The 27,158-nt window shown below is 39.3% G+C and overlaps 1 protein-coding gene across 2 annotated transcripts in view; it reads right to left on the reverse strand.

Annotated features, from left to right (window-relative positions):
- Nucleotides 1-15,449, reverse strand: part of LOC150085730 (nucleoplasmin-like protein ANO39) — a 154,679-nt gene extending 139,230 nt beyond the window's left edge. For both annotated transcript variants that reach the window (XM_090373466.1, XM_090373467.1), the window contains exon 1: nt 15,382-15,449. In XM_090373466.1, the coding sequence (XP_090229592.1) occupies nt 15,382-15,403 (22 nt within the window). In that variant the 5' untranslated portion in view covers nt 15,404-15,449. The remainder of the gene's footprint in view (nt 1-15,381) is intronic.
- Between the last annotated feature and the right edge of the window lie 11,709 nt (nt 15,450-27,158).

A 27,158-nucleotide genomic window follows, 5' to 3' on the forward strand; every position in this document is an offset into this window, starting at 1 on the left:
TCAAAGTACTGAATTAAAATTGAGAATATTTTCAGTGAACCATGATTGCTAGGATCTATTGAAATGCTTATATATGGTATGTTCTTTAAATCATTCATTACAAGATCAATTGTATGTGGTCCAAAAATATTATTTATGATTGCCTCAGCCTTAGTCATGCCACACAACATTTTTTGACAAATATGTGAATCAGGAAACATTCTTTTCATTAGTGGAATCCAACAACCCAGCGAGCAGTATGATTGGTGATGCATTACTGTATGATATGCTGCCATGCCTTCAGAAGCTCTGAGGAGTTTAACATCCTTGTTAGTTAAAATAAATTCCAAAACATTTGATGAAGCCGATGCACATCTGGTGTTATGCTTATGTTTTTCAGTGTTTAGATGTTCTTTCAAATCAAGTTTTCATAGCAGAGACGTGGTGTCACACAGATACAGGAATTCAGAACTGGAATTTGGGGAGTACAATGTGTACAGAAAGGATAGACAGGATAGGAAGGGAGGAGGTGTTATGCTGTTAATTAAGAAAAACATAAAATCAAAAGAAGCGCATTCAGTTGATATAGATGAACAGTGCACTGTTGAGTCAGTTTGGTGTGACATAAGCATTGCGAAAGCAAAAATAAGAGTAGGAGTGTGTTACAGGCCTAATGACTTGAAATTGGAGGAGGACGAGCGTTGCCGGTGCGGACATGCCTTTCTGCCGCTCTTGGAACAGAGAAGTTTTTTCTGATTTATTTTCTGCTTTATTAGTTTAAATTGACATATTAACTTATTTTCTAGAGTAGCTTTATATTCCTATTTACGGTACTTAAGTTTAAAGTAACTTAGATAGAGATTTTGTAGGTATTACTTAGTATCGGAAAGGGTATCAAATCCACGTGTTTACCGTTCGTAAATAGCCGCCAATGTTACGGGAAAATTAATCAGTAAAATCTATTAATCTTGTCGAACTTCATTGGCAATTAAATTGTACTTTTAACTATACATATAACCACTTAGGTTATGTAACATAAATAATTAGTAAAAATAAATAATTAATACATAACTTGATACGGAAGTTATATAAAGGGATTTCGTAGATAACACTTGTTACTGAAACATAAATATAGCGTTATAACTGTGTTGGGATACAAGTTTAGGATTTAATTTTATACTGAAATTGAAATTTTATTGAAAGTAAATCGAAATCATGACTCAAACCAGAGCAGCAAAGTAAAAGGCTCCAGCTAATGGAAATATTGTGGTTCAGGGGAGAACTGAGGGGGGCAGTTGCCCTCACAGCCTTTTAAGATGCACTATTTGATTGATGTTTGAGGAGCAGTCAGGTATGGGACATGATACTGCCATGGGGGATGTCTTTGCATGTGCGCAATGCAAGGAGTGTAAGGAAATCAGGCGACAACTCAGTGTTGTTATGGGCCTATATGAGAGCTTGAAGAACAGGGTGGATGCCCTCTAAGGATTACAAGTGAGGGGCCCATCAAGCTCTCAGCTGCCCACACCAATGCCAGAGCTTGCACTTGGTCATCGCGCAACACAGCGGCAACCCCCAAGGCAGAATGCGCTGGTCCCAAAGGAACTAATAGTTGTTGGTGACTATTGTCAGGGAAACGGGAAACATGCTTTGTAAAAAGGATAGGTGGAACAGGACCAGGGTATGTCTGCCAGGGGCAAAGGTTGATGACGTTGTAGAGCGGATATCATCTTTTAAGGGCACAAAAGGTGATATAGTTGTACACGTTGGCACTAATGATATTAAGAGTAGGAGACCGGTGGAATTACTTAACAAGTACAGGTCACTGATGAAAAAAAGCCATGAATTAGGGTTGAATTCGAAGGTGTCTGCAATTCTGCCCAGACACGATAGGAGGGAGTATATGATGAGAGCCCTGTCGATCAATTCGGCCCTGGAAAGATTGTGCAGGGCTCAAGGGGTAGAATTTTTTTCAGCCTGGTCTGTACTTGTTAACAGGAGAGACTGCTTCTACAGGAATGGGATACACTTAAATAGAAAGGGTGCAAGAATGTTTGCTGATGCTATCGAGGCAGTGTTAGGTGGGTCGGAAAACTGCTAGCTTGGGGAGAGACAAAGAATAATAGATTAACAGTAGCCACTGGCAGGTGTGAAAGAGATTCTTGCACTGCTTCTATTGGAATGAGCAGCAGCCTGGAAAATAAGATGCAGGATATTACAGAGACTGCTGGGAATCATGGGGGTACAAGTAAACACATGGGTTGTGTTAGGGTAGCTAAGAAAAAGAATAGGTGCATGTATACTTGCGTGTACACCAATGCTGGGAGTTTAGTAAATAAATTTGATGAATTTGAGGTATTGCTCAAAACATCAAAGGCAGATATTGTGGGGATTTCAGAGACGTGTCACACAGATATAAGGAATGCAGAACTGGAATTTGGGGAGTACAATGTCTACAGAAAGGATAGACAGGATAGGAAGAGATGAGGGGTTATGCTTTAGTTAAGAAACACATAAAATCCAAGGAAGTGAAGCCAGTCGACATCGCTGGACAGTGCAGTGTCGAGTCAGTTTGGTGTGACATAAGCACTGGGAGATCAAAATTGAGAGTAGGAGTGTGCTATAGGCCTAATGACTCTGATGAGTATAATAAGAAACTGTACAGAGAAATAGAGTGGGCCAGTAAATCAGAGAGTCTTATAGTGCGGGATTTTAATTTCCCAGATATCGACTGGAATTTGGGGGCTGGTTACTCACACACTAGCAAGGCTTTTGTGGAATTATTGGATGATTGTTTTCTACATCAGCATGTTCGGGAGGCAACTAGAGGGAGTAATACTCTTGATTTGATTATCAGTAGTGATTCTTCATGCATTAAGAATCTGCAGATAAATGAACCACCAGGTGGCAGTGATCACAGTGTTCTGAAGTGGGAGTTACTCAAAGAGGTAACTACCATTAGGGGTAAAGGGAAGGGGTATTGCTTTCGTAAAGGCGACTACGATGGACTGAGACAGCATTTAAATTTTATACAGTGGGATCAACTGATGATGTTACCAACAGCAAATTCAAAATGGGAAGCATTCAAAGAACTTATCTTGCAAGCTACTAGGCTTTAAATACCAACTAAGAAATATTGTTCAAGGTTTAGGCCTAAATGGATGTCAGATGAACTAATGAGGCATATGGCAGAGAAGAAAATTGCATGGGATACATACAAATTAACACGTGACACAGAAGCCTATGATAGATACAAGTTGATCTGTAACCAAGTTACGAAGGAGGTTAGGCAGGCGAAGGCAGATTACGAGAGATCCTTGGCAAGGGATGCGAAGAAAAACAGCAAAGAGTTATTAAAGGAGGCAGCAAAGGAAGTAAGCAAACCCTTAGCCATAATTATGAGAGCTTCCTTGGACTCAGGGGAGGTACCCATGGACTGGAGATGTGCAAATGTGACCCCAATTCACAAGGGAGGATCAAAGGCTGACACAAGTAATTATAGACCTGTGAGTTTAACTTCTGTTCCCAGAAAATTAATGGAGGCACTGGTTAAAGAAGCACTGCAGGATCATCTAGACACGACTTCAGTTAAGTTATAGGTTGGACACAGCATGGTTTTGTTAAGGGGAAGTCTTGCCTGACCAATTTGATTGGATACTATGATGCAGTCACAAAAGAACTGGATGCAGGGAATAACTTTGATATTATATACTTGGATCTTAGAAAGGCTTTTGATACTGTTGCACATGGAATAAATGCTGCACAAATTGGAGCAGTGTGGCACTGGAGGGAAATTGCTGCTATGGATAAAGGGGTGGTTGAGGGGGAGAAGACAGAGTGGTAATCAATGGACACTGCTCGTCGTGGACTAATGTTATTAGGGGAGTCCCTCAGGGTTCAGTATTGGGTCCTTTATTATTCTCTGTATTTATAAATGATATTGATGATGGTATATCAAGCTTAATGTCCAAGTTGGCATTCGAAGGTTGGCAGGGTTGTCAAGGACACTACTGACACTATGCTGCTGCAACAGGATCTGGAAAGGTTGAGCAGATGGGCTGAGAGGTGGCAAATGAAGTTTAACATTGACAAATGTAAAGTACTACATATGGGAAACAGCAACCCCAGAGCAACGTATCAACGCTGTGGTACTACGCTGACAGTGGTAGAGAATGAAAGGGAGATGGGGGTGGTTGTGCAGGCAGTTATGAAGTTCTCTGAGCAGTGCAGACGGGCTGCAAGAGTAGCTCATGGTGTATTGTCAATATAGGAGTTTTTCTAGCAGGGATAAGGAGGTGATTATTCCCTTGTATAAGGCAATGGTCAGGCCACACCTAGAGTACTGTATACAGGCCTGGAGGCCTCATTTCAAGAAGGATGTAGAGCTGCTGTAGCGAGTACAGAGAAGAGCAACAAGATTAGTGAATGGAACAAAGGGGTGCTCTTACGAAGAAAGGCTTAAGTTTTGCGAATTACAGTGTCTGTAATTCGCAAAACTAGGCACCAGTGAGGTGATCTGATAGAGGTGTACAAAGCCTTGAATGGTTTGAGCATGCTCAATGCTGATGGGATTCTTACTCTTGCTCAGAATAATCACCTGAGAGGGCATAAGTTCAAATTGAGGAAAGACAGATGTAGGATAGATGTGCGGAAATTTGCCTTTAGCCAGCGCGTGGTTGGTAGGTGGAACAGACTTCCATCCCTTGTCGTAGAAGTTGATAGCCTAAATAAGTTTAAGGCTCAGCTGGACAGGTATTTTGAACAAACAGAGGGGTGAAGTGGAAGTGGTTATTTTTTATTTATTTATTTTACTTTTTTTTTTTTTGGCTGATGCTGCATAAGCTTGCTTTCTTGCATCAAATGCCTCTACTAATGCTAATGAGTACAACGAACAATTGTACAGAGAAATAGAGTTGGCTAGTAAATCAGAATGTCTTATAATGGGGGATTTTAACTTCCCAGATATAGACTGGAACTTATGGGTTGGTCACTCGTACACTAGTAAGACTTTTGTGGATTTTATTGGATGATTGTTTTCTGCAGCAGCATGTTCGAGAGGCAACCAGAGAGAGTAATACTCTTGATCTGGTCATCAGCAATGATCATTCATGTATTAAAAATTTGCAGATAAAGCAACTATTAAGTGGCGGTGATCACAGTGTACTGGTGTGGGATTTACTTAAAGATATAATATTACCATCGGGATAAAGGAAGGGGTTTTTGCTTCCGCAAAGGTGACTACAGCGGTCTCACACAGTTTTTAAATTCTGTACAGTGGGACCAACTGATGATGCTACCAACAGCAAATTCTAAGTGGGAAGCATTCAAGGAATTAATAGTGGAAGCTACTAAACGTTTCATACCTATTAGGAAATATTGTTCAAGGTTTAGGCCTAAATGGTTGTCAAATGAACTAATGAGACTCGTGGCAGAGAAGAAAAATGCATGGGATACATATAAATTATCAGGTGACACAGAAGCCTATGATATATATATTAGCTAGTGTAATCACTAATGCATACGGGTAGAAGTAATCCCAGAGAAACATACCAACTGTGTAGTACTACACTTCAGGTGGTAGAAAATGAAAAATACCTGGGAGTAATTGTGCAGACAGATATAAAGTTTTCTGAGCAATGCAGACAGGCTGCCAGGGCAAGTCATGGGGGTTGTCAATGTCAATGATATACAGTCTGTTGTCAATGATATACAGGAATTTTGCTAGCAGGGAAAAGGAGGTGATTGTCCCTCTGTATAAAGCAATGGTCAGGCCATGCCTTGAGTACTGCGTGCAGGTCTAAAGGCCTCATTTTAGGAAGGGTGTAGATTTGCTTGAGTGTGTACAGAGAAGGGCAACAAGATTGGTGAGGGGAATGAAGGGGATCCTCTTACCAGGGGAGGCTTAAGTTCTGCAAATTGCAGTGGCTGGAGACTAGGCACCTGCACGGTGACCTGGTTGAGGTGTATAAGGCCTTGAATGTGTTGAGCACACTGAATTCTGATGAGATTCTTCCACTTGTTCAGATTACAAACCTAAGGGGATATAAATTGAAATTGAGGAAGCACAGATGTAGAATAGATGTGCGGAAATTTGCCTTTAGCCAGCGGGTGGTTAATTGCGGGAACAAACTTCAATCTGTCATTGTGGAAGTTGATAGGTTAAATAAATTTAAGGAGGAACTGGACAAATATTTAGAGGTGATTGTTTTTTAGTTTTTTTTTTTTTTTTTTTTTTTTTTTTTTTGGCTGATGCTGCATATGCTTCACCAGTGGAGAAGAGTATTGTTATTTATTCTCAGCAGATACCACTACCCAGACGGCACCGCTTCAAAGCTTGTTGGCTTCTCTTCGGTGGGTGGGCAGGTACCCTGATGTTGCAATAGTGACAACCCAGTTATGAAGTATAACTTCATAATATGAGGGATGCCTGATGGTGCGTAGTGATATAGACTATAAAGTATTTAAGGGCAAAGGCCTCATGCTACGAGGTAGAATGACTAATATTAGTGCAAATGCATCATTTTAACATCGCTATCTTCCAAAGTAGTTAAGTTAATTAATTAGGCATTGTTTTGGTTATATGTCATATTGTGTCTGCCTTCACAATGAGTTGCCATGGTTTTGTACTACCTCGAATAAATAACACTTCACCAGTGGAGAAGACTATTGTTATTTGTTAATATGAGGAACCTAACCATACCACCACCCAGACGGCACCGTTTCAAAGCTTGTTGGCCCTTAAATACTTTATAGTCTATATCACTACGCATCATCAGGCATCTCTCATATTATGAAGTTATACTTCATAACTGGGTTGTCACTATTGCAACACCAGGGTACCTGCCCACCCACTGAAGAGAAGCCAACAAGCTTTGAAATGGTGCCGTCAAGGTGGTGGTATCCGCTGAGAATAAATAACAATAGTCTTCTCCACTGATGAAGTGTTATTTATTCGATAGTACAATACCATGGCAACTCGTTGTGAAGGCTGTTGTTATTTGGTTTTTAGAGCATTAGCAACTAAGGCCATATTGCTACAGGGATATGCGGTGGTCATTCCCTGACCTTTCTGCATCCTCTGTATTTAGTGGTCACAGGCTCGAACCCCGGTCTAATCCAGAAGCGTGTGCGATGCACAGCTGCTCCTGCCCACCTGGCTACAGAGGCACTGTTGTGAAGGCAGTCACAATATGAGATATAACCAAAACGATGCCCAATTAATTAATTTAACTACTTTGGTAGATAGCTATGTTAAAATTATGTATTTGCACTAAGCTACATAGAAGTTGATAGCTTAAATAGATTCAATGGCAGAACTTGACAAACATTTGGGGCGAGTGGATGGGTAAAATAAGGGTTTTTTTTTTTTTGGCTGATGCTATATAAGCTTGCTTTCTTGCATCATGTGCCTTTGCTAATGCTAATGTAGGGGAGGGGGAACTAATTAACAAACAAATCAAATTAATAAAACAAAGACCTACTATGCCTAGAAATCAGAGTGCCATTGAAAATAAGCACAGTAACAGAAGATTCCTTTTTACAAGATACAAGACAGGAGTGAGTTTTCGAAGGATTGAAATCAACTAAGTTATCTTTGCCCCACTGTAGAATTACCTGGAGATCAGCATTTAATTATTTGGTAATGGATATTCAAGAGTTGAACCTATTTGTGCAGGGCAAGGTTTCTCAAATTGGAAGGTGGAATGCAATGCACTATCATCAGCAAAACTATGGATAGGATTTCCAGTTAATGGAAGGAGGTCATTAATATACAAGAAGGAAAGAGCAGGAAACACCAGCATCAGTGGACAAGTAAGAAGACAGAGTCATCTAACAACAAGCACAGGGAATAATCAGAGACATAAGCTAACATAAGCCAAAATATCACCAATGGATTGACACAGATGGAATCCATATTAGCAATCGATGATCAGATGGAAGGTTCCTAGAAAGTTTAAGAGTTAGTGGTTAATTTATTTCTCCATTACTTTAGAAAGAATATAAGTAAGTGCAATGGGTTGATAATTGGATGGGAGGGATTTGTCACCCATTTTTGGAACTGGCTGGATATGAGCAGATTTGGAATAAGAAAGTAATAAAAAGCGACACAGACCAAGAGTAACCTCAAGAGCATGGCTTTTGAGAACAAGTGGAGAAATACCATCAGGACCTAGAGCTTTGTTAGCATCAAATGTTCAAAATCCATCTGACAGCCTTTTGACGAAAACCACAGATTGCATTGAATGAAGTAGTAGTAGTAGTAGTGGCACATGATGCAAGAAAGCAAGTGTAGGAGCTTATGCCGCATCAGCCAAAAAAAAAAAAAAAAAAAAAAAACACACCATTCCCTCCAAATGCCTGTCCAGTTCCTCCTTAAATTTATTTAACCTATCAACTTCTACAACGACAGATGGAAGTTTGTTCCAGCAATTAACCACCCGCTGGCTAAAGGCAAATTTCCGCACATCTATTCTACATCTGTCCTTTCTTAATTTGAACTTATGTCCCCGTAGGTTCGTAATCTGAACAAGTGGAAGGATCCCATCAGAATTCAGCGTGCTCAACCCATTCAAGGCCTTATAGACCTCAATCAGATCACCGCGCAGGTGCCTAGTCTCCAGCCACTGCAATTTGCAGAACTTAAGCCTCTCTTGGTAAGAGAATCCCTTCATTCCCCTCACCAATCGTGTTGCTCTTCTCTGTACACGCTCAAGCAAATCTACATCCTTCCTAAAATGAGGCCTCCAGACCTGTACGCAGTACTCAAGGCGTGGCCTGACCATTGCCTTATACAGAGGGACAATCACCTCCTTTTCCCTGCTAGCAAAAGTCCTATATATCATTGACAAAACCCCATGACCCGCCCTAGCAGCCTGTCTGCACTGCTCAGAAAACTTCATATCTGACTGCACAATTACTCCCAGGTCTTTTTCATTTTCTACCACCTTAAGTGTAGTACCACACAGTTGGTACGTTTCTCTGGGATTACTTCTACCCATATGCAGTACTTTGCATTTGTCAAGGTTGAACTTCAGTTGCCACTTCTTAGCCCATCTGCCCAAATTATCTAGATCCTGTTGCAGTAGGACACTGCCATTACTGTCATTAACAACCCTGCCAACCTTTGTGTCATCTGCAAACTTCGACATTAAGCCTGATATACCTTCATCAATATCATTGATAAATACACAAAACAACAGTGGACCCAACACCGAACCCTGTGGGACTCCACTAATAACATTAGTCCACGAAGAGCAGCACCCATTGATTACCACCCTCTGTCTTCTCCCACTTAACCATCCTTTTATCCATTGTAGCAACTTACCCTTAATACCATTCTGCTCCAATTTGTACAGTAGTCTTCCATGCGCAACAGTGTCAAAAGCTTTCCTGAAATCCAAGTATATGATATCAAAATTATTTTTTGCATCCAGTTCCTTTGTGACCACATCATAATAAGCAATCAAATTTGTCAGACAAGACTTTCCCTTAACAAACCCATGCTGTGTTTGAATTATTGCTGCAGTCTTGTCTAGATGATCCTGCAATGCATCTTTAACCAGCGACTCCATTATTTTACCCGGAACAGAAGTTAAACTAACTGGTCTGTAATTACTCGTGTCACCCTTCGATCCACCTTTGTGAATTGGGGACACATTTGCACATCTCCAGTCCGTGGGAACCTCCCCTAAGTCCAAGGATGCTCTCATAATTATGGCTAAGGGTTTGCTTAGTTGCTTTGCCGCCTCCTTTAAAATAACTGGATAGATCCCATCCACCCCAGGTGCCTTTCTTATGTTTAACTTCAACAATTTCTCCTCCACTTTGCTCTCAGTTATTACAAAATCATTAAGCACACTGCTACAATTTGATAACCTTCTTCCATTTTCAAATTGTAATAATTCCTCACGTGTGAATGTAGATGCAAAATACTCATTCAGTTTGTTTGCTATCTGAGCAGGATCATCAACAGTCGAACCATCGATGTCAAGTGGACCAATCATATTCATCCCCTTCCTTTTAGAGTTTATATAAGTAAAGAAATCCTTGCTGTTTTTCTTAGCATCTTTTGCCAAAGATTTCTCGTAATCCGCCTTCGCCTGCCGAACCTCCTTTGTGACCTGATTACAGACTAGCTTATATCTGCCACAGGCTTCTGCGTCACCTGATAATTTATATGCATCCCATGCATTTTTCTTCTCTGTCACGAGTCTCATTAGTTCATTTGATAACCATTTAGGCCTAAACCTTGAACGATATTTCTTAATCGGTATGTAAAGTCTAGTAGCTTCCACGATTAATTCTTTGAATGCTTCCCACTTAGAATTTACTTAGAAGTATGCCGGGAATTGTAGGAGGTAGTTTACCAAGATCATCAATACATGAGTTAGAAGAAAAGTAAGATGCTAGGTGATCAGTTTTATCTTTGGCTAAGGTGGAAAAAGAACAATCCGGCACTGATAGCTTAGAATAAAGGATTTCGTCCTAACAAGAATAATTTCACTGATGCGATCTGAGCAAACAATGACGTCAGAAGTTTTGAAACAGTAATTCAACCAAATAAAAAAAGAAATTGCACAGATCATCCTATTTTGCATTCTTGTAATGCCGAACAAAACAAGGTTGAGAAGAGAATCGCCAAGTTGTGATCCGAGGTTCCTAATGGACCACTCACCTCAACCGTGTACTAAGAATGGTTATTTGTAAGATAAAGATGAAGTGTGTTGGCTGCATGTTTAGGATTGTCTGGTATTCAGGTAGGTAAAGGAACAATCTGTGCAAGATCATTAGTAATTGCAAAACCCTCAACAACTGCACCAGCCTGGTCTATGTGACTAGAAAAACAGAAGCCACCTGGAGTTCTGAACTTTAAAATTCCCAAGAAAAATTAATTCGCTGTTAGGAAAGTTGGACTGCATTAGACACATGATGCCAGAAAGAAAGCTCATATAGCATTAGCAAAAAAAAAAACAAAAAAAAAAACCTATTCCACCCATTCATTCACTCCAAAAGTTTGTCTAGTTCTGCCTCGAATTTAAGTTGTTGACCTCCATTACAACAGATGAAATTTTGTTCCAACTATCAACCAACTGCTAGCTAAAGGCAAATTTCCACACATCTATTCTACAATTGTGTTTCCTCAATTTGAATTTATGTCCCCTCAGGTAAGTAATCTGCACAAGAGGAAGGATCGCATCAGCATTGAGCTTGCTCAAACCATTCAAAGCCTTATACACCTCAGTTAGATCACCCCACAGGTGCCTAATTTCCAGAAGCTGCAATTTGCAGAACTTAAGCCTTTCTTGGTAACAGCAACCCTTTGTTTCCTTCACCAGTCTTGTTGCCCTTCTCTGTACTTGTTCTAGCAACTCTACATACTTCCTAAAATGAGACCTCCAGACCTATATACAGTACTCAAGGTGTGGCCTGACCTGATCACTGCCTTATACAAGGGAACAATCACCCCCCTTATCCCAGCTAACAAAATTCCTGTATATCATTGACAAGACACCATGAGCTACCCTTGCAGCTTATCTGCACTGCTCAGAAAAATTCATATCTGACTGCACAATTACCACCAGGTCCTTTTCATTCTCCACTACCCTGAGTGTAGTACCACCCGTTGATATGTTACTCTGGGGTTACTGCCACCCATATACAGTACTTTACATTTGTTAATGTTAAACTTCAGTTGCCACCTCTCAGCCCATTTGCTCAATTTTCCAGATCCTGTTGCAGCAGCTTACTGTCATTAACAACCTGCCAACATTCGTAACGTCTCTGCAAACTTTGACATTAACCCTGATATACCTTCATTTAGCTCCCTGCCAGTCTTAAGCTTCTGGCCTCCACTTCCCTACAGACCTCCTGATGTGTGAATGTAGATGCAAAATACTCATTCATTTGTCAGCTACCTAGAGTTTAAACTCGAGAAAGTAAAGTTTCAAAGAGAGAAAGGCAATTAGTTCCTAGTGATTAGTGGAGCTGAGAGAACGATATAGGCAACAGATGAATTTTAAAGAAGGTGGGTAGAGAGATTTTAACAGAAAGGTTGAAAAGAGGAGATTCCAAATTAGTAAATCTCTGACAGGGAATACAGAGTGGACACATGCATGAGTACCACCTTTTACATGAAAAGAATCCTTCAGCAAATAATTTGGACAACTGAGATGGGCAGTAGTTGAATCCATTAATAATTGGGATTCTGTCAGAAAGTGTACATGAGGTTTGGTAGACTAAGTGGAAATGGACATCAGTTAGATCACTTATATTTGAGAAATGAACGAAGAAGTGTTTTGGAGGTTTAGATCATTTTGCAGATAAGCTTGTTCTATTAGTTTGACAATTCATGATGTAATCAGTAGTAAGAAGAGGTTGGGTGGGCCATGCTGTATGAAGTAATGAAATTCTTGGTTATGGTGCATGGCAAGAATGTACCCATAATGTGGCCACCCCCCCCCCACATACACACTAGTCCAACTCCCTCCAGTCACTGTTGCAGCAGAAACAGTGACTGTTGACCCCCAGGGGCTCACATCTGGTGAGTATGGGCTTGGCATACCCAGGGTTCTGAGCTGGATATCATCATTCTCTTTCTTGGTGATTCCTTTCCTTTCCTTTCCTTTCTCTCTCTCTCTCTCTCTCTCTCGGGGTATTAAAGAATTTTTTTTTTCTTTTTTTTTTTGGCTGGTACAGCATAAACCTCAGGCTTCCTTGCACCACATAGCTAATAATAATAATAATATCTGGCAGAGAGAGCAGCAAGATTATACACTAGCTGATTCGGAAGCCTCCTCGAGAGTTACCAACAGATTCGGTCCAGTAGACTATCTAGCTGCCGGCCTGCAAACATTGTTTTAGAGCTGTACCCTCAAAATGTAAGGAAGATTGGATCTTGCCAGGATGTCCATCATAACCTCAAAGCCATCAATTACACTGCATGATGGAAGCAAAATGAGAGGGTGCTGTTGGAACTTTACTCTGAAGACAACTTGGGTTCCACCACTTCAAACCTTATATAAGCAAAGTGGTGTTATTGCACCAGTCGAGACATCCTGCACCTAGTATTGCCTGGTAACACAGAGAGGTTGGATCCAACCATGTGGTGTGGGCACCACACCTCATCTAAACCAGTCTTGACTAAACATAAGAAATTAATACAACCCAGTTATACTGCTCTATCTGCACTCTTTATTATTAGCCATATGGTGCAAGGAAGCCTGAGGCTTATGCTGCACCAGCCAAAACAAAAAAAAATTCCCCGAGTTACCCAGAGAGAGAGAAAATCAGAAGTAGAAAGGAATCACAAAGAAAGAGAAAAATGATGATATCCAGCACTCAGGACCCTGGTGTGTCAATCCCATAATTAAATAAACTGTGTTTATTTAATTAATAGAGTAGTACCCCAGGGGCTCCCATCTGGTGAGTATGGTTTTGATTTATTAATTAAATAAACTGTGTTTATTTAATTAATAAATCAAAAAGACACCCTCATTGGTGAGTTCATCCTATCTGGCCAACCAGGCTGACAAGTGTTTTTCACAGGAAGTTTGGAAATCACAGCAAATACCCTGATGGATTCTTTTTCTATTACTAGTGAAGAGCTTTAATGATTACTATATTCCTTCGATTCTACAGAGCTTGACGCTTTTCAGTTTACCATAATTATTTCAACGTCGAACATATTAATTTTAAAACGAAAAAAAAATTATATATATATATATATATATATATATATATATATATATATATATATATAGAAATAAAATAAAACGACGTAACCCCAACCAGTACGGGTCAAGCGCTCGCTTATAGTCCACCTCGTACACGTGTGCGGGTCTAACACGACCAGTTGCGTTGGGTCCCCGAAACAGCCACACAGCGTTCGTTTAGTTTACCCTAATTCAACTATAGCGGTCGAGACCAGCGGATAAAATGCGCCGTGGGAAGCATGCTGGTCTAAACGATCCTAATGAATTCGCAAGTTCCAAGGGACAAGTTCAAATTCCCAGTTCATTAACGTGTAAATAGAAATTAAAAAAAAAAAAACACTATTTAATTCTTTCTAAATTATTAAAGTACGCTGTAAATTCCAGCAAGAGATGAGCAAATACCGTGGTGCACGCTCCTTCAAAATACGAGGTTGGAATACAAGTTCAGCCACTAATCGGAGTTGGAACGCTCCGACGCTGTCACGACACCGTGGATTGCTGTAGTGTGCTAGAAAGTTCCAGGCTTCCAAGCACAGAGTAGAGTATGTATTATCTTACTACTCCGTACTCCCAAGTGCGCACTGCATTTTTGAGTTCTTCGTGAAATGGTATAGCTGCAGAAGCCACTGTTAATGCCAGTTTTGTTTGGTTTTTTTCACCTCCTCCCTTTCATACCTTGTGAGCACCACTGCCACAAACGATTCACAGCACTGTTGAAATTGCAAATAGGGTGCTGATTTGAATTAAAACAGTCAGGCTGTGGTCAGTCAAACGAATACTATTTACAAATTACCATGGCGCTGTCCTACTGTGGAGGACAGCGTTTTAATAGTTTCTCCACTACTGACTCGTGTGATAGGTTGGTGGTTGCTAACTATTCTAATTCGGATTTATTACAATTTTTAATGCCGTATATTCCCCCCCCCCCCCATTCTCAAATATCGGCTGACTCCATTATGTGGGTTCCACTTATCTCCGCGCAGTGGATGTGGTCTTAGAACGGAGTGGTTGCACTTCCGAGTTCTGTAATTATTGTGATTCTTTTTTTATTTCTGACTGTTTTGTGTCGTCGAGGTGGGGGTGCTTCGCTTAGGTAGGGTGTTTATCTCCCCCATGAAGGGGCACTCTTTTCTAAAGTTCATCCCCCGATTTTAAAATAGCGGCAAGTGGGGGATAAACACCCTATGCATGTCAACCTAAGAAGACATGGGGGGACGAGTAACACCTGCCAATCACTGCCTTATTCCTGACTTTTAGTCGAAGTATGGAGTGGGGTCCAAGATCTGAATTTTTAACTAAATATCTTTCACTATAAAAAAAATTTTTGAGTTTAAAAATTGGGTACACCCTTCAAAAATGGTGGCGAGGAGAAGAGGAAGAAGGCAGTGGTTGGAATATTTAACCCGCTTTGCTTAGTGTTAGGGTGTTTATCCCCCCCCTCCTCCAGCCGCTATTTTAAAATACGAAACTCGCTTTCCTGTTTTAAAACAGCAGGAAAGGAGTATAAACACTGAGTCAGTCTGGAGGGAGTACCCCTGAGTAAATTTTACGGTGTACAGTAAAAAAAAAATTTACTGTACACCGCATATATGAAATTATCCACTTTTGTCATACTTACACTAATCTGGTATTGAATTGCAAAAAAAAAGACAAAGCAGTCAGCAAAATCAAAATTAATAATGTAGCTTACCCCATAAAAACTCTTTGGACATTCTCGGTTAGTATATACATTCATAAACTAAAAAAATAAGATTTAATTAGTTTTAGTATTATGCAAAAGATTCCAGAAACAAGTGATGTTTACATGCTCCACAGAGTAATAAGATAGTCTGTGACACAGAGTAGTAAAATAAGCTCCAAAATAAACTTCAAAAAACCATGACGTAATTTAAATAATATTTTTTAAAAAAATTTTTTTTTTGGTTGGGTCGATGGCCTACATTTATGGCTGGGGTATTTACTTATTGTGGTAAATGGACTACAAACTACTGGCTTACTTCGGCTACCTTCAACAGGATATTATAGTATTCCCACTTTCTGTTATAACTAGATAGCATTAGTAGAAGCATATCATGCAAGAAAGCAAGCTTATACAGCATCAGCATAAAAAAAAAAAAAAAAAAACAGTCTCCATTTCACGCACCCATTCATTACAAAAGTTCATCTAGTTATGCCTTGAATTTACGTAAGCTATCAACCTTCACAACAACAGATTGAAGTTTGTTCTAGCAATTAACCACCGGATGGCTAAAGGCAAACGTCTGCACATCTATTCTACAACTGTTTTCCTCAATTTGAATTTATTTCCGTCAGGCGATTAATCTAGGCAAAAGAAAGAATCCCCTCAGCTTTTAGCTTGCTCAAACCATTCAAGGCCTTATACACCTCAATCAGACCACCTCGCAGGTGCCTAGTCTCCAGACGCAGTAATTTGCAAAACATAAGGCTTTCTTCGTAAGAGCGACCCTTTGATACATTCACTAATCTTGTTGGTCCTATCCGTACTCGTTCCACCAGCTCTACATCCTTCCTACAATGAGGCCTCCAGACATATGCAGTACTCAAGGTGTGGCCTGACCATTGCCTTGTACAAGGGGACAATCACCCCCTTATCACTGCTTGCAAAATTCCTGTACATCATTCACAAGACACAATGAGCTACTCTTGCAGACCGTCTCCATTCCTTCATATCTGACTGCACAGTTGCCCCCAGATCTTTTTCATTCTCTACCATCCTGAGTGTAGTACTACAGTGTTGAAACATTATTCTGGGGTTACTGCAACGCATATGAATTTATCAATGTTAAACTCTATTTTCAAACTCTCAGCCCAATTGCTCAACTTTTCTAGATCCTACTCCAGTAGCGTACTGTCCTTACTGGCATTAGCAAACTAGCTAACCTTCGTATCGTCTGCAAACTTGTACAGTTATCCTGATAAATCAGGATTAATTATCATTCTATATATTATTTCTAAACGCAGAAAACAATAAAGGACCCAACACCGAATCCTGGGGGAATACACTAATAACATTAGTGCCCGATGGGCGGTGTCGATTAATTACCACTTTCTGCTTCTCGCACTCAACCATCCTTTATCCATAGCAGCAATTTTCCCTTAATGCCACACTGCTCCAAATTGTTCAGTATTCTTCCATTATTTTTTCATTCAGTTCAAATGTCACCACATCACAGTATCCAATCAAATTGGTCACACAAGACTTCCCCTTAACAAATTCACGCTGTGTCTGAACTATAACTGCAGTCTTGTCAAGATGATCCTGCAGTGCTTCTTTAACCAGTGCCTCCATTCATTTCCCCGGAAGAGAAGTTAAACTAACAGGTTTCTAATTACTCCTGTCACCCCTTAACCCTCTTTGTGATTTGGGATATATTTGCACTTCTCCAGTCCGTGGGGACTGGAGAAGGTTACCCTCATAAATAATTATGAGGGTAACCTTGATTCCAAGGTTACCCTCATAATAATTTCACTCGGTTAGTTTACCTACTTGGCTGTCCTCCTTAATATAATTGTGTAGACATCATACAACCCAGGTGCATATCTTATGCTTAAAGTCAACAATTTTCTTCCACTTCCTTTCAGTAAATAAAGAGTTATTTAGCTGTCTCTTATAGATTGATAAACTTCCAGCCTCCCCTTCTCTTAAGAATTCCTCATTTATGAATGTAGATATAAAATTCTCCTTCTGTTTGTCAGCAATCTGAACACATATATCAGCAGTCAAACCAAATTTATCGACTGGACCAATTTGATTCAATCATTTCCTTCTTTCTTATAGGGTTGTTGTGAAGATGTCTTTGCTGTTTTTCTTTGCATCCTTTGCCAAATATTTCTCGGAATATGCCTCTCTTGTGTGACCTCCTTTGTGACTGATTTCAGCCAAGTTTATATCTATTATAGACTTCTGTGTCTCCCGATAATTTATATGCATCCCATGCACTTTTCTGCCACGAGTTTCATCAGTTCATCTTACCCATTTGATAACGGGAGAACAGACTAGAACAGCCTCCAGGTGGGGGCAATTTTATTCCACTAGATAATTCTATATGTGAGAGGTAATCCCTGGCCTGCCTGGCACATCATGCCCAAGATGTAAAGCATTTAGGAATGGCCACATTCTCTTTATAGCTATGATTGCTCCAAGCTATCAACCCGAATCTTGGTGCCCGAGCGCTTACAGCACTGCCAGAGATAATTTTATTACCCAGTACATTAGGCAGATCTCATTTGGTTGTGTCCGAAGCCAGCGAGTTTCCCTTGAAGGTTACACTGAGAGCTTTCATCATCAATCTGTACATGAGACTCTTGTCGACCCCCTATATGAGGATTGAGGGTCCTTTCTTTTTAATGGCCTCAACTGTGGGTCCAAAAGTTGTGATGGTTGGATTATTGTTGACCGACTAAGCTTTCCGCCTTGTAGCCATTTCAATTATGATGTCCACATTTCTAGCCTTCTAGATAAATTTTATAGGAGTTCTTTTAAGTTCACTGGTAAGAGTCAGTACTACCACTGTCTTATCGGATGGGTTGGTGCCCATGGAAGATGACCAATGGATTTAGAAGGATAATATACGGTTCTCTGATTAGGATCTTTTTCTTTTGGTTATACAATTAGTGTGCAAGATTAGGAGTAGTGCGCATGCCTGAGCTCAGTGTTGTATGCCTGTTTTGTGCTCCCCAAAAAAGTTATCTTAAATGTGGATAATTAAAAGTTTCTTAGCAATGTTTCGTATTAATTAATGGATTCCGAAGAAGACGGCCGAACTCATATCCGCTTTCTAATTACAAGAAATGAACAGGTATTTAGTATCTTGCAATTCTAATTTACCATCGATATACTCCTACTAGAGTAATCGTAACTGAGTCAAGTGCTTGGTTGGTGATTCCAAGAACATTATTTTTTTGCAAACGTCATCTGCGAGTCACAGCCCCCAGTCGGGGAAATCCCCAAGGGAGATTTAACCATCTGAAGCAAATTCCTCAACCAAGGACAACATGATCAACTGTATTACTCAGGAGTCTACGCGGTAGCACAGTGGTATCGTCACCGTCTTCCCAACACCGAGTGGAAAAGGCCCGGGTTCGAATCACGTAGATGACGAAAACTTTAGTGGGCTTTTTTCACTCCGTGGCTGAGTTAGATGGTCTCAGGCGTAGATAGCAAGGTTTTCCCCCCTCTGAAACTGGGGTTTTTTTCGTCCAGCAAAACAGGCAAATGGACCAGAGAACACACGCAATTTACAGACACGAATATGGGTTAATGTAATCATTTACGGGTAACCCTAGTATAATAATTTGAATTTTTTGTATTACTCAGGAGCAATTTTCGACTTTACAAGTTATTTACCTCTGCGCTTGCTGACATTTTGTTATCGCCTTCTAAAACTATCTAAGTTAATTTTTAAGAATTATTACTTATCTAATTCTGCTATGTACCTATAAGCTTTATCAAATTTACAAATATGTCTGACGAAAGCTCTTCATCCTCTGATGGAATGCCTGGTGTTCTGACTGTTGCACCGGAGCTTGCAGAAGGTGCAACAGAACTGCAGGAGAGTACCTAAACCATTTACGATTTGCAGATGACATTGTGGTCATAAGCCACGATCTCAAAGAATTAGAGGAAAATCTTAATCAGTTATGCACAGTTAGTAAGGATTTTGGACTAAAGATGAATATGGCTAAAGCAAAAGTAATGATGAACAAGTATGCCACGGAAAGGGAAATAATGATTGAAGGAGCAGTAATTGAAAAGGTGGAGTCATATACTTATCTGGGACAAGTTATTAGCTGTAATAATGATAAATGGCTGGAAGTCAAGAGAAGAATAAATTTTGGATGGATAGCATTCAGGAAATATAGTCACATACTGAAGAGTAATATCCCAGTTTGTCTGAAACGTAAAATAATGAATCAATGTATACTCCCCACCATGAGTTATGGAAGTGAAACTTGGGCACTCACCAAAAGAATGGAAGAGAAGCTGAGAACTACACAGCGAAGAATGGAACGAATTATACTGGGAATCAGACTGTTAGATAAGAAGAGAAACACATGGATTAGGCAGCAAACTCAAGTAAAGGACATTCTTATCAAAACTAAAGAACTAAAATGGTCTTGGGCAGGACACATAGCTCGAAGACATGATGACAGATGGACTAAGAAAATAACAGAATGGTACCCAAGAGGAGCTAGAAGAAAACCTGGAAGACAAAGGCGGAGATGGATAGATGAAATTCATGAGTTTTCGAGTAGTAAATGGATGGCCAGTGCTCAAAACAGAAGGAACTGGAAAGTTGCTGGAGAGGCCTTCATCCTGCAGTGGATTGAAAATGGCTGATGATGATGATGATGAAGGTAAGGCAAAACAATTGCTTTCGGTTCCTTAAGTTATGTGAGAAATTCCTTTGCAGGTTCAACTCTTCAAAAATAGTGTTTAGATTTTTCAAGATTAAATTAATTTCAATTTTTGAACTGGATAAAGTATTTTTTATTTCAACAAAAGAATTGCCTTCTCTTATTTTTGGTCATTCCAAATGTTTATCCCCATTTAAAGTCTTAAAATCCTGTTAATTAAGTTGTTTTTGACAATTATTTCAGTTTTATTTGCTCGTCCCAACAGATTTACTAAATAATTGAGTTGGGAGTTTACTAATGCATAATATAAGGTAACTTTTTTTCTACGATTTAACAAGTTGTAATTCTTCATATACTTTTATTACTTTAATGTAGTAAAAAAGATCCACATAAAATCTCATTTTATTGTACAAAATACTCATCATTATTACCGTTACTGAATAAAACTATAATTTAATATGAGAAGTTAGTAAACTCTTATGCGAATGTCCCTACATATTACATGAAATATCTATGCGAACTAAGTGAATCTGAAGTAGAATACGTATTATCATTAATGCTTAGTTGTGTCATTTTTTCATTTAAACGTTAGTTAAAATATGTAGAAAGAATTGCGCAACCAAAATTATTAAAACCGCAACACCAAATCTAGAGCGTATGCTATAGTAAAAACGTGCGCGTAGAATGCACACTGTAGTGGTACCGAAAATATTTAGAGGGGGGCCTCAAAATTAATTGTGCCTGGGGCCTCTCAAGTGCTAAATCCGCCACTGGAACTGCCCAACGTAGACTGTAGTCAATCCATATCCCAAGGTAACAGTGATTCGAAAGTTCTACTACAGTTTTACATTTGCAATTCTGGAAATTCTGATCATGAAGGCTTTCATGTTTATGTAATTTAATAGAGGGATGACTATCCTAGATTTAGTGAAGAGGTCTAATTACGAAAAATTTTGTATTTTTTTGCAAATCTGAGTGCTAATTTATTATAATTTAGCCATGTTTTCAAATGTATTACATCCTGCTGTAATTCTTTTCCCATTTTTGTTAATGTCTTTCGAACTGTATAAAAGATTATATCAACTGCATTAATTTTTATATAGGATTTCTTAATTACTTTGAATATGTCACTTATGTAGATATTGAACATTATTGGCCCTGCATGAGTGTCCTGTGGTACTCCTCTCTTCAGTGGCGTAGCTACCATGTAGGCAGGCAAGGCAATTGCCTCCTGACTCGGCACCCGGCGTCTTTGGTTGTGTCCTGTTTTTGCAATTTTCATTAATTAAGTAGGGGCTCGAACATGTTCTTTGCCTCCCGGCACGAAAAGGGGTAGCTACGCTAGTGCCTCTCTTTACATTATATGGTTTTCCTTTTGTATATTCAACTTCAAATGTTATTTTTTTTTTTGGTTGATTTATTCTTCCCATAATACCATATTTATGTAATTTTTGCTGCAATATTGGTATATCCAACGGTGGGCAAATGCGGCTCTCAGAGCCGCATGCGGCTCTTCGTTGAGTTAAGTGCAGTGCGGCTCCCATTGAAAATTTAAATCCGTTTTTTTTTATTATTTCAGAAATTTTTTCAGTGAATCTTGTTAAATTATAAAAATATAACTAAGTAACTAATATTTTGTTATACGGATTTTATGTTGTGTTTATTTTTTTTTTTTGTCTAGATATCTTGCTATTTTTATTTTGATTATAAATAAATCCGTGCGCATATACACTGCTGGCGCCATCAGTGGACTTGTGCGTAAAAAGTTACGAGTCTAATTTTTCCGCGCCGTAAATTAATTTAATTATTTTGTTTCAATTTCAGACTTTGGAATTAAAGTTATTTAAATTTTTTGATAACATGACCTCAGAAAATATCAAAAAACGAAAATACGAACAAGAAAATAGAATCTTTCAAGAAGAGTGGGTAGAAAATTTTGCTTTTATTGACAATAATGGAAAGTCGTTGTGTCTTATTTGTAAAGTTACAATTTCAAACTACAAAGTAAGCAATTTACGTCGACATTACGAAGTAAGTTATCCCCACTTTTCAACTCAATATCCATTAAATTCAAAATTGCGAACAGAGAAACTTAAGTCCTTGCAATCTGGTCTTCATAAGCAACAAGGACTCTTGTCTTCTTTTAGTCGCGAAGATGACAGAGCAAACGAAGCTAGTTTTTTGATAGCTTGGAATATTGCTCGTGCCAAACGTCCATATGGAGAAGGAGAATTTATTAAAAGAAACTTGAAGAAGTGGTTAAAGTTTTGGATCCAGATAATACAAAACTGCATAAAGTGATCGCACAGGTTCCTATGTCACGCCGTACAACTGAGCATTGTATTGGTGCAATTAGTAAAAATGTTGAAAATAGTTTGATGTGTGATTTGAAAAATTGTACGGCATTTAGTTTAGCTCTCGACGAGTCTACAGACATTCAGGATGTTCCACAATTGGCCGTTTTTGTCCGCTATGTATCTGCAGACGTAAATTTGAAGGAAGAAATGTTAGACCTAGTAGCTCTTATCGAAACAACTCGCGGTATCGATGTTAGAAATGCGCTTGATGAAGTAATGAATAGGTTTGAATTGCCTCGTGATAAACTTGTAAGTGTTGCGACTGACGGAGCGCCTGCAATGGTAGGGAAAAACCAAGGTCTTATTGGTCTTTTAAACAGCGATCCTAAAATTCCACGTTTCTTACCTCTTCACAGCATAATTCACCGCTAGCATCTCATAGCGAAGTACTTCAAATACGAATATGTGTGGAAGATTGTTTTGCAGATTTTGAATTTAATTAGAACAAATGCCAAAACACATCGTCAATTTAAGAACTTTTTAGAAGAATTGCGAGGGAATGACGAAACAGATGAATTGCCCAGTGATTTATCCCTATGGTGTGTTGTAAGATGGCTGTCAACTTACAATGTTTTGGGCCGTTTTGTGGAACTCCTAAATCCTATCATAACATTTACAAAAGAAAAAGGTAAAAAATACCCAGAATTAGAAAATGAAACTTGGCTTTCTGACTTAATGTTCCTTACAGACATTATAGAACATTTGCAAACACTTAATTTGGCTTTACAAGGAAAGGAAAAAAATATTATTGATTTGTCACAAACTGTATTTAGTTTTGAAGCTAAACTTCGACTTTTTGTGTACGATCTTAAGAACAAAATATTTAATCATTTTCCACGAGTAAAAGCAAATATAATTAATATCAAAGAAGAAAAGTTAGACGAATACAAAGAAAAATTGGAAGAATTGCAAGCAGATTTCGAACATAGGTTTGAAGATTTGAAAAGTTTGAAATCTACATTTGCATATTTTGTGAACCCATTTATTTGTGATATTATTGAAGATGGATTTCCAATTTCTGAAATAATATTTCTTGAAAAAGCGGCTGGGCAATTGGAGTTATTAGAGATGAAAGAGGATCAGGCATTGCAAATGCAGCACAAATCTACTAATGTAATTGAATTTTGGAAACTCGTGCCAGAATCAAAATATCCACATTTAAAGAAAGCTGCTTGCCGTCTAATCATATTGCTGTGAATCTTTGTACTCCACAATGAAGTTCGTGAAGTCGAAATATCGTTCACAGTTGACCAATCATCATCTCGCTGAATTGCTGCGAACGGCTTTAACAAATTTTACACCAAATTTCAAAGATTTGACCAAAGGTCTTCGTTAAATGTTATACTTTTTATTAATGCATTTTTATTATTAAAATTTTGAAATAATTATTTTGTATTTTCTTTCTTTTAATTATATTTTCTTATATATGTATACTTTACATAGCACTTAAGGCTTGTGTAGAATATGTAATCATTAATTAAATTAAATTAAATTTGAATTTGTGTATTTAATACTATGTAACTATGGTGTGGCTCTTTATAATATATGAAAAACCGGAATGCGGCTCTCATTGACCTCATGCGTGCCCACCCCTGGGTATACCAATTAAGTTTTGCATGAAATATTCTGTTTTACGTGAAATATATCTGCTCTCGTCGTAATAATAATGATAATAACAGAATTCGAAGGAATGGACCCCACAAAAACTCACGTGATACCGAAGCAAATGACGAACAGCTTCTTGTGGAGAGTCACAGACCACCTGAATCGGCACATAATAGGGCATTACCGCGAAAGCAATGGTGCAACACTGGAGGCCATCCACACAGCCATAGCAGCCGAGGATTAGTGGAAGAGAAACAATGTATCAGCAGCAGCAGCAGAAGAATCGAAAACAGAAGGAACCACCAGCTTGGGAAAGAAGACTACAGCAGAAGATAGAAGAATTCAGAGTCAAGATAGGCTAACTGACTCAGTACTAACGGGACAATAGGAGTAAGAAATTAATTGGAAAAGTGAAGAGCATCCTCAAGAGAGACAGCGTACACAGCAAACATGAGACAAAAAATCAGAGAATAGGAGAGTATTTGGACACATTGAAGCAGAACCTCCTTGCACTCAGCAAGAGACGACGCCGATACAAAGAGAGTTCCTTGAGGAAAATAAACAACCGAATCTTAGATGAGGCCCAAAGACGCTTCTACAGGAATCTTGGAGTAGACAGGAAAGAAGGGAACGGACCACCCAAGAAGAAGACGATTTAGGAGTTTTGGGGAAAAATATGGAGCAGGGAAGAAAGACACAACAGCCGAGCCACCTGGATAGAAATAAAAGGCAAGAAAACCAAGGACGTACAAGAAATGAGAGGATGGGAGATCCCGGAAGAGAAGTAAAACAAACGATCAAGAACTCTCACAACTGGCAAACTCCAGGAATAGATAACGTCCACAACTACTGTTACAAGAAGCTCACTTGCACACATAAACACTTGGCAGAGCAGTTCACCCGAATGATAAGGCACCCAGAGACAGTCCGGAAATTTCTCACTCAAGGAAACACATATCTGAAGCCTAAAGACGAAGATTCAAGAAACTCGGCGAAATATAGGCCAATCACCTGCGTCCCAAAAATGTACAAGATCCTGATCAGCTGCATAAGCAGGAAAATATCACACCACTTGGACAGCCAGAACATAATTGCCGAACAGCAGAAAGGATGCAAGCGGCTGAGCAAAGGGTGCAAGGAGCAATTAACCATAGATGCTATGGTTATGGAGCAAGTCTACAAGAAGTGCCGCAACATGTACATACCCTACATCGATTACCGCAAGGCCTTCGATTCCGTGCATCATAGCTGGCTAATAGAGACGCTGAACATCTACAAAGTCATTCCGATATTGACAAACTTCCTTGGAGAAACGATGGCGAAATAGAGTACCAGCATTAAGGTCGAGAACATCACAACCAGACAAATACCGTCAGGAGAGGAATCATTCAGGGAGTGCCCGGAGCGCATTGTGCTTCTCTCTAGCAGTTAACTCGCTATCTACCATGCTCAACAGTAGCAAGTAAGGATATAACTTCAAAGAAAGAAGGAAGAACCTGTACACCCTCAGCCACCCGATTTACATGGATGACATGAAGATTCTACGCGGACCGTGAGGCACCTTCAGCAACTATCCTGTGCGGACGTAGCTTTTTGCCGCTCCTCGAACAGAGAAGTTTTTTCTGATTTATTTTTGTTTTATTAGCTTAAATTGGCATATTAACTTATTTTCTAGCGTAGCTTTATATTCCTATTCACGATACTTAGTTTAAAGTAACTTAGATAGAGATTTTGTAGGTATTACTTAGTATCGGTATGGGTATCAAATCCACGTGTTTACCGTTCGTGATTTGCCGCCATTGTTACGCGATACAAAATATCTCGAACTAGATAGCACAAGCTTAATATAGTATAGTATAGTACATAATATTGCCAATTAATCAGTAAAATCTATTAATCTTGTTGAACTTAATTGTCTATTAAATTGTACTTTTAATTATACATATAACGACTTAGGTTACGTAACATAAATAATTAGTAAAAATAAATAATCAGTACTTAAATTCATACGGAAGGTATATAAAGGGATTTCGTAGATAACACTGAATACTGAAACACAAATATAGTGTCATAACTGTGTTGAGATACAAGTTTAGGGTTTTAATTTTGTACTGAAATTGAAATTTTATTGAAATTAAATCGAAATCATGACTCTGACCAGAGCAGCAAAGCAAAAGGCTCAAGCTAATGGGAGTGCTGTGGCTCAGGGGAGAACTGAGGGGGGGGGGGAGAAGTTGCCCTCTGAATCACAGACTTTTAAACTGCACTACTTGCTTGATGCTGTGGAGCAGTCGGGTACGGGACATGATACTGCCATGGGGGATGTATTTGTGTGTGCGCGATGCAAGGAGTGTAAGGAAATCAGGCGACAACTCAGCGTTTTATGGGAGTTTGAAGGACAGGGTGGATGCCCTCGAAGGATGAAAAGTGAGGGGCCCATTAAGCTCTCAGCTGCCCACATCAACCCCAGAGCTTGCACTTGGTCATCACGCAACACAGCGGCAGCCAACAAGGCAGAATGCGGTTGTCCCAAAGAAACTAGTAGTTGTAGGTGACTCTATTGTCAGGGAAACGGGAAACATGCTTTGTAAAACGGATAGGTGGAACATGACCAGGGTATATCTGCCAGGGGCAAAGGTTGATGACGTTGCAGAGCGGATATCATCTTTTAAAGGCAAAGGTTGATGACGTTGTAGAGCGGATATCATCTTTTAAGGGCACAAAAGGTGATATAGTTGTACACCTTGGCACTAATGATAAGAGACCGGCGGAATTACTTAACAAGTACAGGTCACTGTTGAAAAAAAACCGTGAATTAGGGTTGAATTTGAAAGTGTCTGCAATTCTGCCCAGACACGATCGGAGGGAGTATATGATGAGAGCCCTGTCGATCAATTTGGCCCGGGAAAGATTGTGCAAGGCTCAGGGGATAGAATTTTTTTCAGCCTGCGCTGTACTTGTTAACAGGAGAGACTGCTTCTACAGTGATGGGATACACTTAAATAGACAGGGTGCGAGAATGTTTGCTGATGCTATCGAGGCAGTGTTAGGTGGATCGGAAAACTGCTAGATTGGGGGATACAAGGAATAATTGATTAACAGAGCCACTGGCAGAGGTGAAACCGAT

Source organism: Mastigoproctus giganteus, chromosome 5, assembly GCF_048544385.1.
Source record: "Mastigoproctus giganteus isolate SK-2022 chromosome 5, ASM4854438v1, whole genome shotgun sequence".
Lineage (NCBI taxonomy): Eukaryota > Metazoa > Arthropoda > Arachnida > Uropygi > Thelyphonidae > Mastigoproctus > Mastigoproctus giganteus.